The sequence below is a fragment of the Pogona vitticeps genome, chromosome 5 (assembly GCF_051106095.1).
Source record: "Pogona vitticeps strain Pit_001003342236 chromosome 5, PviZW2.1, whole genome shotgun sequence".
In the NCBI taxonomy this organism is placed as follows: domain Eukaryota; kingdom Metazoa; phylum Chordata; class Lepidosauria; order Squamata; family Agamidae; genus Pogona; species Pogona vitticeps.
The window spans coordinates 65658459-65676883 of NC_135787.1; the positions used below are offsets into that span (position 1 = coordinate 65658459).

General features: G+C 41.3%; 1 protein-coding gene across 5 annotated transcripts in view; it reads right to left on the reverse strand.

Moving 5' to 3' along the window:
- Nucleotides 1-15290, reverse strand: part of MICU3 (mitochondrial calcium uptake 3) — a 79485-nt gene extending 64195 nt beyond the window's left edge. The window contains exon 1 of one of the 5 annotated variants that reach the window (XR_013545817.1): nucleotides 3820-4267. Coding sequence is in view for 2 of the 5 variants with exons in the window: in XM_073001316.2 (XP_072857417.2) it covers nucleotides 3820-4197 (378 nt within the window). In the remaining 3 variants the exon portion in view is untranslated. Of the gene's footprint in view, nucleotides 1-3819; nucleotides 4268-4364 lie in introns of those variants that run through there. The other 4 variants (XR_012087652.2, XM_073001316.2, XM_020789638.3 and 1 more) reach the window with 4 other exon arrangements.
- Between the last annotated feature and the right edge of the window lie 3135 nt (nucleotides 15291-18425).

Genomic DNA, 18425 nt, shown 5'->3' on the forward strand with positions numbered 1-18425 from the left:
GCAGAAAAAAATTCCAGTGTTTGTGCTTAATAACCTTTTCAGATATCATTTAATTTCATTTACTAAAAACAATAAATGTGTCTGTTCATAAAGCAACCAATACCAATCCTCCAAACTCACTTAACTAGTCAGAAACAGTTGCGGTATATTTGTTTATTCATTTTTTAAAATTAGCCTTTCTAATACATGTACTGTATTAGAAAAAAGGTATGCCAGGAAGGATAAGTTTGTTTGACTTATTTCCAGCACCATACCTGAAAATAAAAACATGAACATGATAAAATTAATGTCAAAAATACATTTTCTTCAGGTAAGCTATTCTGTTGTTTATTCAATTGAAAAGTTGTATCAGGTTAGCAATCATAGTTCAAAGCCTCATCTATTCAAACATTTTAATAGACTGTTCTCATAAACCGAGCAAAGCTGTAATTTCATTATTTGTCAAGATTATAAAAAAGTAAAGGTGATGGCATTTTTATACAGCCAAGCAGAATGAAATGTCAGATTATGAAATGGTATGCTTCATTGGTTTACCCAATATCTTTCTGCGGCTTTAGATGTAGCAATGTGAAGTCTACAAGGCAACTTGCTGTGCTAGTTATTAGGGACTTTGGGAATACAGTAGTACTTTCATAGCTTTCCTCAAATCACTAGAATCATGCATTCTCATTTTCTGCCAGTACCTGTTCCCATAGCTTTTGTGAATTTTCTTTAAAGTTTAAAAAAACCAAAAAATCTGAATATTATTTTCACTGACTCTACTTCATGCTTGTTGTTACCATTCCCTACCCCTGCTGCCAAACACATAGAGCCAGGCCTTTCATGTTTGTTTGTCCTTGAAAAAGATCCAGAAAGAAGGGGAGGGGAAAGAACTAAACATAAAAAGTAAAAACATAAACTCCAGCTGGAAAGTCAAATCCCATCTTGCTCCTTGCCCTGTGAGACTCCCAAACTGTCACACTTTCTTTGGTCTAAATTAAGTCTCCATGCCCTGCAAAAGCTGTGATATGAGAGAAAAATACTGATACTGTACATTTCTGTCTAAATGTTTTGCCAAAATGATCCAGTACTGATACTGTACAGTACTTTTCAGTCTTATTGTTAGCTAATGAGTGAAACCACTGACAGTTTGATAAATAACACTTTTATCAATATTTAATAAGAAGCGATGTTATTAACTAAATAATTAATTTCAAATTTATTATTAGCGGCAAGATTAATGGTATCAAGGAACTAGAAAATAAAATTTGATTTTCAATTAAATGAATGGTATAAAGAGGTTTGGAATATAGCTAATATTACTTAATCTGTAATATTAAATTAAAGAAGGGATTGATAAATAAGAATTTTTTGTAGATTTTAGGGGAATTTATTGATTTTGTATTAATGAAGGGGAAGGGACATGTATTTTTACAAGAGTCAATACAATTCTGAAAGGTGAATGGGGCTCCGTAAAGGGAGAAAAAATCAGTTACATCTCCTAATGATCCTGCTGGGGGTTGGTGGGTGGGAGCTTGTTTTGTACTATTGTTTTTGTTGTTTTGTGTTATAAGATTTTTTAGGTTTGTCTGTTTTTGCTTATATTTTTATGTATAATTATTCAATAAAAATTAAAATTAAAAATGGACTAAGACTGGGTTTAAAGGTAAAGGTTCCCCTTGACAATTTTTGTCCAGTCGTGTTCGACTCTATGGGGCGGTGCTCATCCCCGTTTCCAAGCCATAGAGCCAGCGTTTGTCCGAAGACAATCTTCCGTGGTCACATGGCCAGTGCCATGTGACTGGGTTTAGATCTTAATATACACACAACACCAACTGTAACACATTTGTAATGTAAAATCATCAACACCTTGGTTATTTGTTGTAAATGTAAAGCAAACAGAGATACCAGCCTCAGCTGCCCTTATTATTTATAGCAGATATGGCCAGTATAAAAAAGTGGATGAAAACTGTCCATCCTGTAGAATTTTTCCCTAGTCAACAAAATTTTGGTGGTTTGGGTGTGTGTTAAAATGGTAACTGGGGAAATACATATGTTTGTTGTTAACCATTTTACCTCCTGCTATCTGCTAATTTCTCTTCTTATTGCAACAAATTGCATATCTCTTCCACACTGTTACTCTTCTGCCTTCAGTCTGGTGACTTGCCTACTGTACACAGTGACTGCCACTCCCATGTGGCTATTTTAAGGGAATCAGCACATACAGACATGCCTGTGGCCACCAGAGCCTCTTCACCCCATATGTGATAATTCATGACACTACCATGCTCCAATTATGTTATTATGTCATTATTGCATCAGGGAAAGTACGCAAGTCAAATATACCATGAGGCCAGAACCTGGCACTGAAGTGCCAAGCCACATGCCCAGGGTCAGTCATATTTTACATGTTGCTTTACCAACATATTATGATCATATATAAAACCAATGACAAGAGAGGTAAGACTAAATCAGTACTGGAAATGCATGGATGTACTCAGGTTAATAAATAATAGGATTTTGTTCCCCTGTAATGAAGGCAACCTTCTGATGATGGGCAGGGATGGTGGTAACATCTAGGCAGACATGACATACAAGGGGGTGTATCCTTCAACAGATGATGACACCAACTAGGGATACCTGTGAAGCACATAATCACAGCCTGAAGCAGAACACACCCACTGGAATACCAAAACAAAATGTGATAGGAAAAACAAATGCTCCAAGTATAGTTCATCCTGTTGCTTTTTGACAGTTAAATAACACAGTGCGACAAAAAAGTTCATGGTATTTCATTGCAAAACATAGGTGTATGTCATCTGTCTTCCAGAAACCCTCCCCATACTTTGCAAGGCTAAAGTGTAATAATGCCCCCATCTGCCTTCCCTTACTGTTTGAATGTGCTAATGCGCACGGGCAGTTGACAAGTGAAAATACAATAAACTTTGACAAGTGACACTTCACAAGTGAAAATAGATTGCAACTGGGCAGACATTACTATTCTAAACATCATTTCAAAACACTATGAAAGCATTTTCTAAAATGGGAAGCACATCAAACTGCACACAGCATGCATACAGTATCTACTTTGCTGCGCTTGCAAACACAGCAGCAAAGCATGATCCATCACAAGCTCTCTTATTGTGTGCGGGCAAAACATTTGTGTAAACATCAAACGCTATTTTTAAAAAGGTGACACCCCCCCCCCCATGATCATAGACAAGCTGCTCTGGAAAGGCTTTTCAGCTGAAGAGTGGAGTAAAAAATCTTTCAATAAACTTCCTGTATGAACATGCTTCCTTCCCACCATCACGTCTGAAACAAGTTCGTGACTATTAGGGAGGCAGAAGGACTTCGAAACAACAAGTCTGTTTGTCCCATGAGCATCTACGCCAAGGCCACTGCAACCTTGCCAGGGAGTCTCCTCTGCTCGTCATTTCCCCCCCTTCTCTAACAGCAGCTGCCAAGAGAGGCGCTGACCCAAGTAATCCTCCCTGTTGCCAAGTGCGTGGGGGGGGGGCTAGGCCCTCCTTGCAAAGGATGAAAAAGAGATACAGTCGCTGCCTTATTCTCCTTGTGCCTTTCACAGGGGCAGCAGGACAGCGAGCCGCCATTCCGGGGCTGCCCTGGGGCCACCAGAGATGGTCTGTTCCTCTCCGAGCATCACTAGAGACAGACACCTTGCTGAGCCCCGCCCCTTGGGAGGGGGGGAAGGAGGGAGGACGAGGCGGGGCGCTCCTTCGCTCACCGTCCCTCTCTCTGACACACACACACACACACACACACACACACACACACACACACACACACACACACACACACACACACACACACCCCTACCGTCGTCTCCTTGGCAGCTGCCGCGACCGGGATGGGCAAGAGTCCCCGGCCTTGGCCAGGCTCGTCGGCTTCTCCTGGCCCGCTACGGCCTCGGCCCCCGCCTCCGCTGCCGAGCATCCGTGGCGGCGGCCGCCGTCGGGCTCCTTCCCGCTCGCGGGGTTGGCCGTAGAAGCGCTGGCACAGGAACCAAGCGAGCGCCCCACCGGCCGCCCCAGCGGCTGCGACGCTCAGCCCGCTCGGCGCTCCGTCGCCGCCCGCCGACCCGGCAGCCCTGAGACCCCATAACGGCCTGCGGTGAGGCAGCTCCGGGCCGCCCCTGCCGCCGCTGGGAAGACGACGGCAGCGTCGCCACCCGAGGAGCCCCCTCAGCGCTGCCATAGCGCAGCCTACGCAGACTGACAGGACAGGACCCTGGCGCTGAGGCAAGGCGCTCGCTGCGGCGGGCCGAAACCTCGCGAGAGCTGCTGCCAAGCGCGAGACGCGGACCCTAGCTTGCCAAATTCCCGTTACTCCCGCCTCCGCTCTCTTATTTCCACCCCCCTCACCTGTTTGTCTCTTTTCTCTCTTCCCTCTGTCACGTGGGTCAGGCCGCGTCTTCGCGCGCCTCTCACGAATCCCGGTCCTCACAGGTGTAGGTTTCAACCGTGGTTGGCCAAGGAGTCTTACAGTATCCAGGGGCCAATGCAACAGAGGACAGAGGGCTCTTCTACCTTAAGGATGAGGAGGGGCTTCCAGCTGATGTGGCTTTTCAAGTTGGTTGACATTTCCTCTTCTACACACTGTTAGGAGCCCTGCTTTTTTTACTCCTTTTGCATCTGACCACCCAGAGGATGATGTATCTTTTCGCATTGTTGCAATGCTCCTGAATGTGAAGGTTCCATTCGCTGCAGGGAGTGACTCAGAAGGAAAACCTATCCCTGAATTTGTCAAAATCTGAGTTAGAAGCCGTCTCATTTGAGAGCAAGATCCACATGAACCTTTGTTTCAGTACTTCAGTATCGAATCCTCCTGTTTTCCAACCTTTGTACACATGATGCCTGTTTCCATGCTGCTAGAGCCCATGGAGTCCAGTGGGACAGATAAAGTATTTCTGGTTTATTATGGTACAGTATTCACTATGCATTAACAACCCAGTGTCTTTATCTAGATTAGATGGAGCCCATGGATCATTTGGCAAAGCCTGGGAAGGGACTCACCTTGCAAAAGGAGCAAAAGCCAGGTAGCAGGATACATTGCTCAGTAGGTCTCATCAGTGTTGAAATCCTGAAGCAGTAGAGAACAATTCGAGCTATAAAAGGAAAGTGTCCTATACTTTTCCCTGAGGAAAACATATCAATAGTTGCAGGAGCAACATCTGTATCTGGATGTTCCTAAGACCGTCCCATTGAAAATTTTGTCCAAGAACAGAAGTTTATTTTAATCACATGAGATTCTAACTTGATTGTAGATACTGGCTGAAATTCTTTTGCTTAGTGTAGTGAGTCATAACTAGTGTTGAATCCCCATTGAATCAGTGGGGATTTGGTGAGTTAATTCTATAAATTTCATTGATTCAATGGCCCTACTCTATGACTTAATACACTAAATAACGATTTCATTCAATATATGCCACTCAAAGTTCATAATCGAAATGAAGCAAAATGAATTCTTGAATGATTGTTAGAATTGTTGTGAATGAGGTCCGAATGAGAGTGTGCCGTCTCGGGAGACAGAGGGAGAAGTGGGAGTATTGGAACAGGTGAATATTAATGTGGAATGGAACCCAAGGGAGAACGAGACTAGAGAGTGAGAGAGAGAAGGCACGGAGAGAAAGGGGAAGGTAGAAATATGTCTAGTAGAGGAGGGCAGGAATCAGAAGGGGGAGGAGCAAGAACTGACCGTTTGGGAGGAGGGTATAAGTACTCAAGGGGAGTAATGGTTTGGGATGGAACTAGACAAGTGGAAACGTAAAAGAGAGCTGGAGAGACTGCGGGAGTACAAGAGAGTGAAAACACAGGAGTTATTAAGAGATTCCCCAAACCTAAAGTTAGGGGGATTGCTACCAGATCCCCCACTTAAAGAGGCAAGAGACACTAAATATGAAACTTTGGAGTGGACGGTGGTTGTATTCCCAAAGGGGCAGGGAAGAGGACGGCAAGTGATACGACCTCATTCAAGATTTAATACTCCTCCACCTGAGAGAGATTGGGCCCGGCACCCATGCTGTGGCACCATTTGTGCAGTGAGGAGCGCACCCCTCCAGAGACCCACCAACGAGGAGAAGTTTGGCCCAGCCCCCCTGTGAATTTAACAAACTTCGGGCAGGAGTTCACTTCTGACAGTTATGGCTCGTTGCCGGAGTTAAGTTGTTTTGACCTGATGATGAACAGTGTTGATCCTTGCGTAAGCAATAAAGATGTTAAAGTTAAGACATCTCCTGTGATATTTCCTGTGCAAAATGAGTTGTCAAAATTTGAAACTGAACCCGATCACAATTGTAGTTAAAGAATTAACAAACCAGCAACTGAGAACAACCAGTGCTCCCATAATTTTAAAACAATGAGATATAAATATATTTAGGAATTCACACATCAACTAGAAGTAGAACAAGCTGTTGCAAGAAAAACATGGAGACTCGAGGTTGGCTGAGGCACAAAACTGTCAGTCCTCAAGATGTTTGTGGACTACATTTCCCATCATCCAAGATGCCAGGTCATGGCAGTTGGTATTGCTGAATGTGAAGTCCAACAACCTTTGAATGCTATCCATATTGTTATCCTGGTTTGGGCTGTAGTAGATTATGCTACATTGACAGGGTCTTCATTTGGCTTGTTGTGTTGCAAATCATGTTGGCCCGTTTTAATGGTTAGCACTTTGCTTTTTTGATGGACATGTGGATTTTTTAAATCAGGGCCTGTCCATAGATAGCTTCATACTACTGTGATCCCTGGTTTCTGATGTGCTCTTGTTCCTTTCTTAGTTATCTATGCTCACTTGTTCTTCTTGTTTCTATTGCTGCAATCTTTTGCCTTTGGTCTTTCCTCCCCCCCACCAATAACTTTTCAAAACTACAAGTCTTTCATTCTTCATCATCTTTCCCTGCTGGTTCTGACTACCTGTGTATTATGGATGACATGAAAAGTCTAGCGCTATTAGGATATGCAGAGTTATATGCAAACATTCTGTGGGGATAAATCCTTGGCAGTAGCATTGCACATTATATGTTTCCATTTTTTAAAAACAGAAGCAGGATAGGTGAGACTCCTTAAGTCAAAAGGAATGAAATATTCGCCAGTGGGTCATCCAAGAGGGGGGTAGGACAGGCTTATCCCTACCATCTTGGGTTGATGCACCCAGCATTCAAACCACAAATATCTAATTTGACTAACATGGATATCTTTGTGTTCATGCTTTTGTTTCTGGCCTTTAGCCTCTTAAAGAGTACTTTGACCATGATATTTAGGAAGTTGAACTTGCTATGTGTGCAGTTGTTCACCCATAGCTTTCTGTTACTTACTTCCCCAACAAATACCATGTTTGGTTGTTGTGGGATTTTCAGGCTCTTTGGCCGTGTTCTGGAGGTTCCAGAACATGGCCAAACAGCCTGAAAAAACCCACAGCAACCATCAGAACCCGGCCATGAAAGCCTCCAAGAACACAAATATCACGTTTCTTCTTTTCCATTCAGATGTCTGCCATTGTCAAAGATACCATCTTAAAGTTATGTGATGACATTACAGCTATAGGTATTTCAGTTGTCATTCTACAAATTAAGCTTTTCCCCAAAGAATTAACACCATCAAAGCTACTATCCTCTTCTATTCTGAAAATAGTCACTAAATCACCTTTGAGAAAATACCGTATACTATTCTTAGAAAACATACAGATATGCATTGCCTGTTCAATTCATACTATTTACTAGCTGTGGATGTTGTAAAACAAAGCAACATAAACCAAACCTGGATCACCAACATATTTATTCAATGCTATTGAAGATTTCATTTGAGGAAGTAAAGGGAAAATGATTAGATTGTGGTGTATACTTGAAGTAGAATAATGTGTTCTTGCAAAAGCCCTCTTTGGATATGTTTAACTTTCCATGATAGGAAAACAGAAGAAGAAAAAGTATGTATTAGGTGTTATCTTTTCCTGTCACATGATTAGTGCAAACAGCAAGGTGAAAAAAGACCCTTATCATGTTTTTCCCAGTGCTTGATAAAATGGCGTAACTGCTTCCGAGCTCACACTTGAAAGGCTATACTTGAAAGAGGTGAGTTTGTTTTATATTTCACTTTCACTCGTATTCTACAAATCTGGATGTTTGCTTTATTATGCTGCACTTGCAATAAATCTGCCTGCCAAGGCGGCTTTTCAGTAAATTTATTGATGGTACTTAATTGCATCATACTGTGATCTTTCAACTGTTCATTGCCCATTGGGATGCCCATTGCCCATTGGGATGCAGACCCGCAAGACTTTTCCAGCCCTATAATTCAGCCTCAGTATGAAGTTAGTAGAGCAAGAACTGACAGATAGGATTCAAAATAGCCTTAAAAAGGGTGAGGTTGAAAAGAGACCTAAAATGAGAGAGTGGTTGCTAGGACTTGGATGATCTGGCTTCTAGTCCTCACTGAGCTATGAAATTCTTCTTTTGAACCTGGGCCGGTCATTTCCAGCCTGATTTCGTCCCCAAGATTGCAGTAGAAATGAAATGGGGAAGAAGAGAGCCATGTAGGCTGCCTTAAGCATACTGAAAGAAAAGCAGGATATCAGTGTAACAACTAAATAAATAATAAAATAATAAACAAATTCAGTAGAAGGTGTAGATTGCATCTCTTCATTTATTTAAGAATTTCTATGCTGCTCTATATCAGGAAATCTGAGGATAGGATCTGTCCAATAAAGTCACCTTACAACAGGGTTGGACAAAATATGAGGGCATCTTGTACCTCTTCTTTAAAGCTTTCTCATAAATATTTTTAAATGGGGCAACAAAAATTAGCAATATGCTCCCTGAATCCTCCATGGGGATAAAATTATTGTTTTATGAATATTAATTATAAATCCTGCAAGGCTTGAAGATTCTTTGTTGAGTTGCCTTGTGGAATCAAAGCAAACTGTGTGCGTATTTTTTATTATGATTATTATTTTGCTGCTGGGAGACTTCTACTTTTTCTATCTCGAATGTTTTGAACTGTTTTCCCCCATGTGGTTAGTCGTGATACATTGTAAAGATGGCGGTTGTTGTCTGTAGATGGTGTTTTTGGTGATGTAGTCAGTTAGGGCATGATGATCAGGACCAAGGGAACATGCCTTTTAATTCTTTCCTCTCTTCCGCCTAGAGTGGTCGTAATTGACCAGATAAGCGGGATATAAATATAAATATAAATATAAATAAATAAATAAATAAATAAATAAATTCCGATTGTCCTCCAAATTTTTATTTTTTATTCTTACATATATGAGATTAATGCTAGATCACCCTATCGCGTTCTCGCTGGGTCATCATCATCATTTTCCATATTTATGCCTTTGTCAGTTCTCTATCAGACTGATAGAGGTGGGACCAGAGGAAGGAGGGATCAGCAGAGGCAAGGTCAGAGGAAGGAAGGAAAGACAGAAGGGCTGTGGGCTGAAATGCGAATTGTATCCCATTCAGTATGAACAGTGAACTCTAATTAATCTGCTGCCCCTGTGCGAGCACTGATTGCCATTTCAAATGTAGTATAGACTGTGAAACAAACCATATTTTCTAGTGTACTTGCAGCCTTAGTTGTAACTATTTTGCCTTTGTTTATGTTGCCAAATTGAAGAGACACTTGTTCAGCAGGCTGAGGCAAAGAGGCAAAATCTAACCCTAACCCTAACCTAACCCTAACCCTAACCCGAAACCAGCAAAATCAGGGAGCTGGACAGGAGACAGACTGTATTTGTCTTCAGTGTGGAAGGGATTGTCACTCTTTTATTGGCCTTCTCAGCCACACTAGACGCTGTTCCAAGATCTCTATTCGGAGCACATTACCATAGTCTCTTGAGACTGAAGGATGGCAACCCCCCCAAAAAAGTTGCCAATATTTTGTACTGCACTCCCACACCAATTTTTGCTGGGTCCCTACATGTCATTTTTTTAAAAAAAGTATTTTCTATATGTTCATTTTTAATTCTTTTTTCACTTATTGACAAAACTATCTTTAAGTGCAGGCTACCTGCACAATTGGTTCCTCTACAGATTCAGCAACTTTGATGTACTGCTTTGATTTAGCCCTGCAATTAAGATGGTTTGGTTCAAAGCAAAAGCCCATTGGTTGATGTTTTACACTGATGTGATAATGTTTACACAGATGTGCTTTGAAAGCTTGATTATGGAGGATTTTTTGGGACCAGCCACATGACAGGCTTCTGTTATTTGAAAGGTAAACTTATATAACATTTATCTGCAATAGCTTTCCCAGCAAATCTGCCAGCATGTGCTTTCTCTCCCTTCGAAGTGATTTATCTGATCATTGTATTTAACATTATTTGCATTTTGAGGTTTTAAATCCTTCCACAATAAATCACTTGCTTTCAACAATCTTCTCTTTTTTTAAGTTCTCAGGTGCACACAGGGCAATGCTTAGGACTGCTGTGATGAAAAGGTGTTGCATTACCTGCTTTAAGCCACCTGCCAATTAATCAGCCCCAAACTCTCTTCAGCGAATAAAGCAAAGCAGCCAAATCCATTTGATCTCCCAGATTTACATGGTGACTAATAAGACACATGGTAAGATTCAAAAAAACAAAAAAAAACCCACCACATTATTATTTCCCATTGCTTTACAGCTTCTTTTTGTCATTTAAACAATAATGCAAAGCCACTGAATGATTGCCTCTCACAGCCCTTTCAAGATCTAATTCTGAATATTCTCCAATAATGTAATAAAATGTATTTAGAAAAGAAAACATGTTATATTATGGCTGTTGAGTATACATGGTGCAATACTAGTGTTACATCAATACATTGAGTCACATGGTAGCTAGTTGTGTCCAGTGGACACCACTGGACTGATGACTAGTAACTAGTAACTGGATTTGGGGTTCACACATAAATAAAGCAGCTTTGGCCACTTTCTGACCACCATGTTTTCCTCATCTGTAAAAATGGGAATGAGCTGTCATGGGCTTTAAAGAATAATCAAATGATAAAGCATTTTGTGTATGAAAGTATGATCAACAATGGTGTGCTTTATTCCTACTATCCCAATCATTCTCCAAAGCACTCAACATAGCCTATATGGTTTTACCTCTTTTCTTTTCAGCAGAATCCCATGAGTTACCTTGAGCTGTAAGATAGCCAATGGCTCAGTGTCAGCCACTGCTTAAAGCCTTATCAGTCATTTGAACCCCAGTTTTCCTGGTCCTGTGGAAGAGAACCTTCCTCTTACCTCAGGCCTAACCTAGTCCATAGAAGGACTGAATCTTAGCTACAAATAGTTAAAAGGAGACTTCTTAACAAAGCCCCATTCTCTGAAGTAAGATTCTCCTATGCAGCTCTTGTCTTTCAATGGGAACACTAATACAGTATTATCTCCAACGACTGATCAGTGGTAACAAGATTTATCTTCCAACCCAGCTCACCTTTCTAGGTAAGAAAGGCAAGCAAATTGGGGAGAAGGTACCTGATAATATTGATTGGAGATAATGAGATTCTATCCTACCCTGTTTCTCTTACTCTTTTGAAAAGTGACCTTACGACCATAATCCGTTTCGGAAGATGAATGTAACTCGAAATGGTCATAAATCGAAGCACCATACAATTAATCTGTTCTGGCCAAATAAAAAAATCCCCCCCAATCACTGCAAGACTCATTAGAAACACGATTAATCCCTTTTGCCCGAAGGGGACAAAAAAAGAGAAAAGAAAAACAAGCGAGCAAGACCCATTGGAAGTGCACAGAAAACAAACAGGGCAGATCGGAAATGCACAGAGAACAAAGGGGGCAGGTTGGAAATGCAAGGAAAACAAAGGAAAAAGCAAGGGAATCATGCAGGACTCATAGGAAATGGGGGAAAAATACAAAAAGCAACCAAACCCCTAAGACCCATTGGAAATGGGGGGAAGCCAAAAAAACAAACAACCCCCCCAAGATCCATCAGAAATGGGAAAAAACCCAAAAGCAACCAACCCCCCCCAAGACCCATTGGAAATGGGAGGGGAAAAATTCAAAAAACAAACAAACCACCGAAGACCCATCAGAAATGGGGGGAAAAACAAACAAAAAATAAACAAACCCTCCAAGACCAATCACAGCACAGAAACCTAATCCCCCCAACTCAAAACCACACTGCAAAAACATCCAGAACAGTTTTTTAAAAGCAGAAAACAGCACCTTACCTTACCAGGCAGCCCGAAGCCTCCCTGCAAACACACACACACACTCAGAATCAGAAGGAGGCAGTCCCAAGTCTCCTCCGATGCACACTCTCTAATTGCTGGGGTGAAAGAGCTACAAAGAAGCAGCCTTGTCGCCACCTACATTTAGAAATTTGAATTCCCTGCCTTTTCCCCCTGCCTTTTTCTGTTCATAAGCGGAAACTCTGGTCTCAAGTAGAAGGAAAATTTTGCAGCTGGAGCTGGTTGGAATTCGAGATGGTCGTAAGTAGGGATGTTGGTAAGTTGAGGCACCACTGTAATCATCCTGTTATTTCACATTAGTGTGGAGAGATAACATTGGGGTACTCTTTGCATATGTTGGATGGCATGGACTGTGCAAAGAGACTTTCTTTGGATCACGAAACTGGAAAGAGTCGATGAGAAGTACAGCCAGTTGATGCAAGGATCAGAGCTTGTGCTTGAGCCCCATTCACACACATGGTCCCACCTGCAACACTGGTCCCAGGAGGCAGTGTAGGGACTAGAACATTTCACAACCTCTGCACTGTGCCAAGAGCAACACTGTAAAAAGTGGACTGTTCTGGGAGTGATCAAGTTGATACTGATAGCTAACCCAAAAGCAATGCCTCTCCTTTCCCCCTCTTTATCCTATTTGTTTCTCTCCTAAAGGGAAGAGAAAGGAAAAGTGCTCAGAGAAACCTGATTTGGAGATGGGGATGTGCGTTTAGGAATTATTAAAATTTCAAAGCCGAGAGAATGAAGAGATAAAAGGAGACCAAGGAGGGCATTATATTGAGATTGAGCCTTCCTTGCTTCCCAACCTTGGGTCCCCAGATAATTCTTGGGCTACAACTCCCTGAAATCCTGGTCGGCACTGCTAGTGGTTAAGGCGTCTGGGAGTTTTAGTCCAAGAAACTAAACTGGGGACATGAAAAAATGCAATTGCAGATTATAGAATAAAAATGGGACTTTTGGGGGGGGGGTTGGAATAACCAAGGCATTCTACAATTGTTCAGAATTACTTAAGAAACAGGAAAAATCATAAAGCAAATAGCATTCTGGAATTGATATATGAAATTTGATCAGGCAAGGAAAACACTGAATCTGAGAATTGCTATAGCAGAATATTATACAGTGCATGCTCATAGATACCTGGGAAGGGAAAGACTTGGAAAGGGAGGGAAGAGATTACAAGAAGGAGGAGGAGCCAAAGGGTTCACCTGGGCAAGGCTGTATCACTGATGCAGAGAAGGAATAATGAATTGATCACACACTTTGTTGTTGGAAAAATAAAACTTCATTTGGAGAAATAAAACTTCATTTGATTTAAAATGGCACAGCCGCAGCTGGGGAGTGCAGAGGTCTCTCCATTTGGAAACACCCTAAGTAAGCAGATAGTTTAATATATGAATGTGTTTTTCATCAAGATGTATTACATCTGAAGCTATATTAAAGAAAACTGGTTCTGAGGTAACCTGAAGCTGGTGATGAGAACCATCCATCAAGGGAATTGAGCACCACTAGAAGAGAGATAGCTCTCACCTGTAGTGCAGTAGCTACACCTGTAGAACAGTTGGGACTGATAGTAAATCATCCTGTGTTAATCTTTAATCAAAATGTGCTCTTGACACAAACTTTCACACTATCAATGAAAAGTTTGGTCTTTGCTCACTAACTGACCCCCTAATTCAGCAGTGGTGGATACAGTATCATTATTACTGAAATACTTCCATACATGATAGGAAGCTACAAGTAGGGATACAGTAGTCCAACAAGCTCTGATTACTGCAAGGTCTGAATGCAGGCTACTTTTAACTCCATCCCTTAAAATCTGGGACATAAAATTTGCCTATGAAATATGACATACATTCCAATTCTGTGCACAATCACTTGAGAGCAAAACATATGAACTAGCAAAGAGAGACTGATAGCTTGTGAGAACTTTGTTATTATACATTTTACAGTAATTAAATTCATATAGGGAAAATAAGAGATTTCTATGAGCAGTCAGAAATATGCCCTGGGAGGGGGAAAGAAAGATTCTAGGGCAAGCTAAAAATATAACTACATTTGAAAAATGCAAGGTGCTTTTTATTATGCATAGCAGCATTTTTATATTTTAAAGACAAACAATCTGGCAAAACATTATTTTTGTTTAAAAAAATCTCCAGTGCTGCTAAATCTTACGCTGTTCTGTAGCTGTTGTTTAGTTCAGCAAATAGTATTTGGATAGTTCCTGGTTGATATAGTACAACTCCATCATAAAGTTTCATGATTACTTTTTGCTCTTAGGTGGAGGAACGTGCAGTATACAAATTTGGCTTCTCCATTCATCTCTAGAATGTTATGCCCATTTCTATAAAGTCAATAAAAATATTCTTTTTAAAATATTAAAAATCTATTTGTTCCTGCAATCTGATACGGCATAATTCAGTCCAAAGGCATCTTTAGAGCTCCTCATAACACTGGTCAAGCCACATAAATGATAAAATGAGTAAGCCATAAGACAAGAAAAATGCAACTGAGGTATAGTAAATATCAACACAGGATAACAATAAAATCAACACACCCAAAAGATCTGAGAAAATAGTGAAGGGGTTCACCTTCTCCCAAAAAGAGATCCTCTACTCCCCACCTGGGAGTAATGAGTCTAAGCAGACATATATAAAACTGCTCTGAAATGTAGTGTTAGGCGAGCTTGCCTGCAGAAACTGTTCTTCCAAGAATTGGGGTGTCTCTACTAAAAAGATTCTCTCTCTAGCCACCAACCACTTAATCATTAAAGACACCAAGAGATATTTAAATACATTGGCATGTGCATATGGAATTTAATAATAGTAATAATATTGTGCCATCAAGTTAATTCTGATTTATGGCAGCCCTTTCCAGGGTTTTCTAGGTAGTAAGTACTCAGAAGCAGTTTACCATTCCCTTCTTCTTGGATATTCCTGGGACTGCAGCTTGCCCAAGGCTACCCAGGCCAGCTCTTCCAGGATTCATAGTAGGGGAATCAAACTCCCAACCTCTGGCTCAGCAGCTAGATGCCAGATGCTTAAAGATGGACATGAACTAAAGATAAGCTTAAACAATTGTGTTACTACTTAGGGATGTACTAGTATGTGCTCCAGGGCTGGTGTAGTTGAAACATAGGCCAGTATCCTACTGGATATTTCCGCATATGCAATTAATGTGCACAGGTATTTGTGTTATCTGGCAGTGTATCTATTGTACAAATCATTCTGCAACCTGTTGTACAATCAGTTGCCAAAGCAATTATGCAACAGTCACTTTGCACAGTGTTATTTGCACACATAGAAATCCTCAATAGGATACTGGCTTTTGCCATTATGCAAAGAAGACATATTTGAAGTGTTGGAGTATTGAGGCCATGGGGAAAAAAAGGGAGAAGAACAGAGAAAACTAATTAATACATTCATTCCAACTTGACTGCTGGCATAGAAGAAAGGTATCTTTGCACCAATTTTTCTAACCATCGTATCTATCTACCAAACAGTCTATCCCTTCAATAGTCATATTTCCTAGAAAAAATCCTGTTGAGTTTAAAGGAGTGATGCCTGCTGATTCCAGTAGTGTCAGGGGTGGGGATGAATCCACATCAACTTTTAGTCTGAACATTACAGGAGCTAGACAAGTGCTGAAATCTATTTCTCAAATACATTCAGCACCTTGCATAACTCTTTTGAAGTTCAAAATAAAATGTAGAGAGGATTTGTTGCCCTGTGACACAGAGTCATCAGGCTTCACTGGCCTAAAGGCTTCTGTTTAAGCACACATGCTTGATGCTGCACTTCAAATTACTTTAAAGGCTTTAATAGATCAGATGTCATTTCCTCATCTGGAAGCAGTGCTCCTTAAGATGAAAAGACTGTCTGTTTATTCTAATATGAACTTGTCTCCATCTGCATTTGGCAAACGAGACTGCTTTTATTTTCTAACTTGTCAGCAGAGAGATATCACAGCTTTGTTTGCATGTCTCATACAGTATCTCAGGGATATAGCACCAAAGAACTTTCATGTCTGGAGAAAAACACTGGAAAAATAAGAAATACATATTAGCCTCAACATGTGATCTGACCCTTGTTGACATGCATGCAAGCATGTCGCCAGTGGAATAAACAACCACTGTGATGAGATGGTTAAAATTCTACACTGAGTCTCAGGAGACTGAGTTTCAAGTCCCCACTGAGACATGATACTCTTGGCTGACCTTTGGCCAGCCGCTCTTAGCCAGGTCTTCCTATGAAGGTTGTTGTATAGATACGATGAGGTAAGGAGAGCCTTCTGTGCCTTCCTGAACTCACCAAGAGGAGGCAGAATATAAATGCAACAAACAAGTTGTACACTAATGTACATATGTTGAAATAGGAAGAGATATTCTACCTCCCTGTTGTCCTATTTTGTGCAGGCGAGCATGTATGGACGTATGGGAGATTCTACCAGTAATGCAAGGATTAGGTGAGCCATTCAGACCAAACTCGGGGGGGGGCATTCCTTCAGTATTTTAGGTTATGGTGATGAGGAACTGCTGCCAAGGTTGGGTGGTGTCACTTGGGTTGGCATGATATGGGTCTACAAGTGCCATATTGGTCTACTTTGTCCCTCATATGTGTGCACGGATATATGTATTTCATAGAAATGGCAAAACTCTAGTGAAGTTTAATATTTTGCTTGTTAGTATCTACCACTGTCATATGGGAAATGTGGGTTTTTTTTGGCATGATATGAATGAGAGTGACTTTTAAAATATATATATTCTCATCAATATGTTTCATCTTAATTTATATTGTGTGTTCCATCTCTTTCCAAAAATATGATTCTTGTATTGGGATATGAGAGTGACATTTATAGGAACTTACACTGAGTTGTCATAGAATCATGGATAGTGAAGTTGGAAGGGGCCTACAAATCCAATCCCCTGCTTGATGCAGGAATACAAATCAAATGATACCTGCCAGGTGGTTGTCTAAGTTTCTCTTGAATGCCTCCAGTGTTGGAGCACCCACCACCTCTCACGGTAATTAGTTCCATTGTCATACTCCTCTAACAGTTAAGAGGTTTTTCCTGATATTCAATCGAAATCTGGCTTCATGTAGCTTGAGCCCATTATTACATGTCCTGCACTTGGGGATGACTGAGAACAGATCCTGCCCCTTCTTTGTATGAGTTCCTTTCAAGTATTTGAAAAGCCATATCATATCTCCCCTCAGTCTTCTTTTTTTCCTCAGGGCTAAACATGCTGAGTTCTTTCAGTTTTTCCTCAGAGTTTGGTTTCTAGTCCCGTGATCATCCTTGTCGCCTTGCTCCAATTTGTCAGCATCCTTCTTGAAGCGTGGTGTCCATAACTGGGCACAATAGTTGAGGTAAGGCCTAAACAGTGCCAAATAGAGGGGCACTAGCACCTCGCAAGATTTGGAAACTACTTCTTTTAATGTAGCCTAAAATAGCATTTGCCTTTTTTTTGTAGCCACATCACACTGTTGGTTCATAGCTCTCCACTGGAACTGGCATTTTTCTCTAGGCCACCTCTATTCCCTAACACTTACCAGTCAGTATTCAGCAAAAATCAGACCTCTATTCGAATTGATTCTCATATTACAGATAACAGATGATACTGTTCACCAGTATTTGAAGGCATACCAAAACAATACTCATGTGACACGTCTGAGATAAATGAAACATAAAAGAAGCAACATTAAAGAAAGGGGAAATCCCGACTCACGATGCCAATTTATTGGGGGGGAGGGGGAATCCCCCTCCTTCTGCTTCTCCCTCTTTTCCCCCTCCCCTTCTGGAAAGGTAATGCGATAAAAGAAAAGGGTAATGCATGTAACACTTTTATGAGTGTTCTGAAAATCTAGGAGTCGAACTGTTAGATCTTTTGCTTTATTCTCTCTCTCTCTCCCTCGCCAGCTCCCTCCTTCCACTCTTTCATGTGTGTGTCTGGGCAGGTCTAACCCCCAGGTAAACGCCCTTTCTCCTGCTCCCGTTCTCTTTCCCTTGCCTTGCACCTGTCCACGTAACGCACTGCAAAATTTCCAGGATCCGACCCTTTTCTCTCCCTCCGCACCGCCACCTCCCCGCGCCCAACTCTTGCGATTTCCCACTGGCGAGAAGTTTGAATGTTTTCTTATTCAAAAGGGAAGAAGAAAGGATAGGCGAGAGACGCCCCCCCCACCCCACCCGGCATCCTGGCTTCGCGTCCACAACCTGTGTGTGTGAAGCGGGAGGGGAGGGT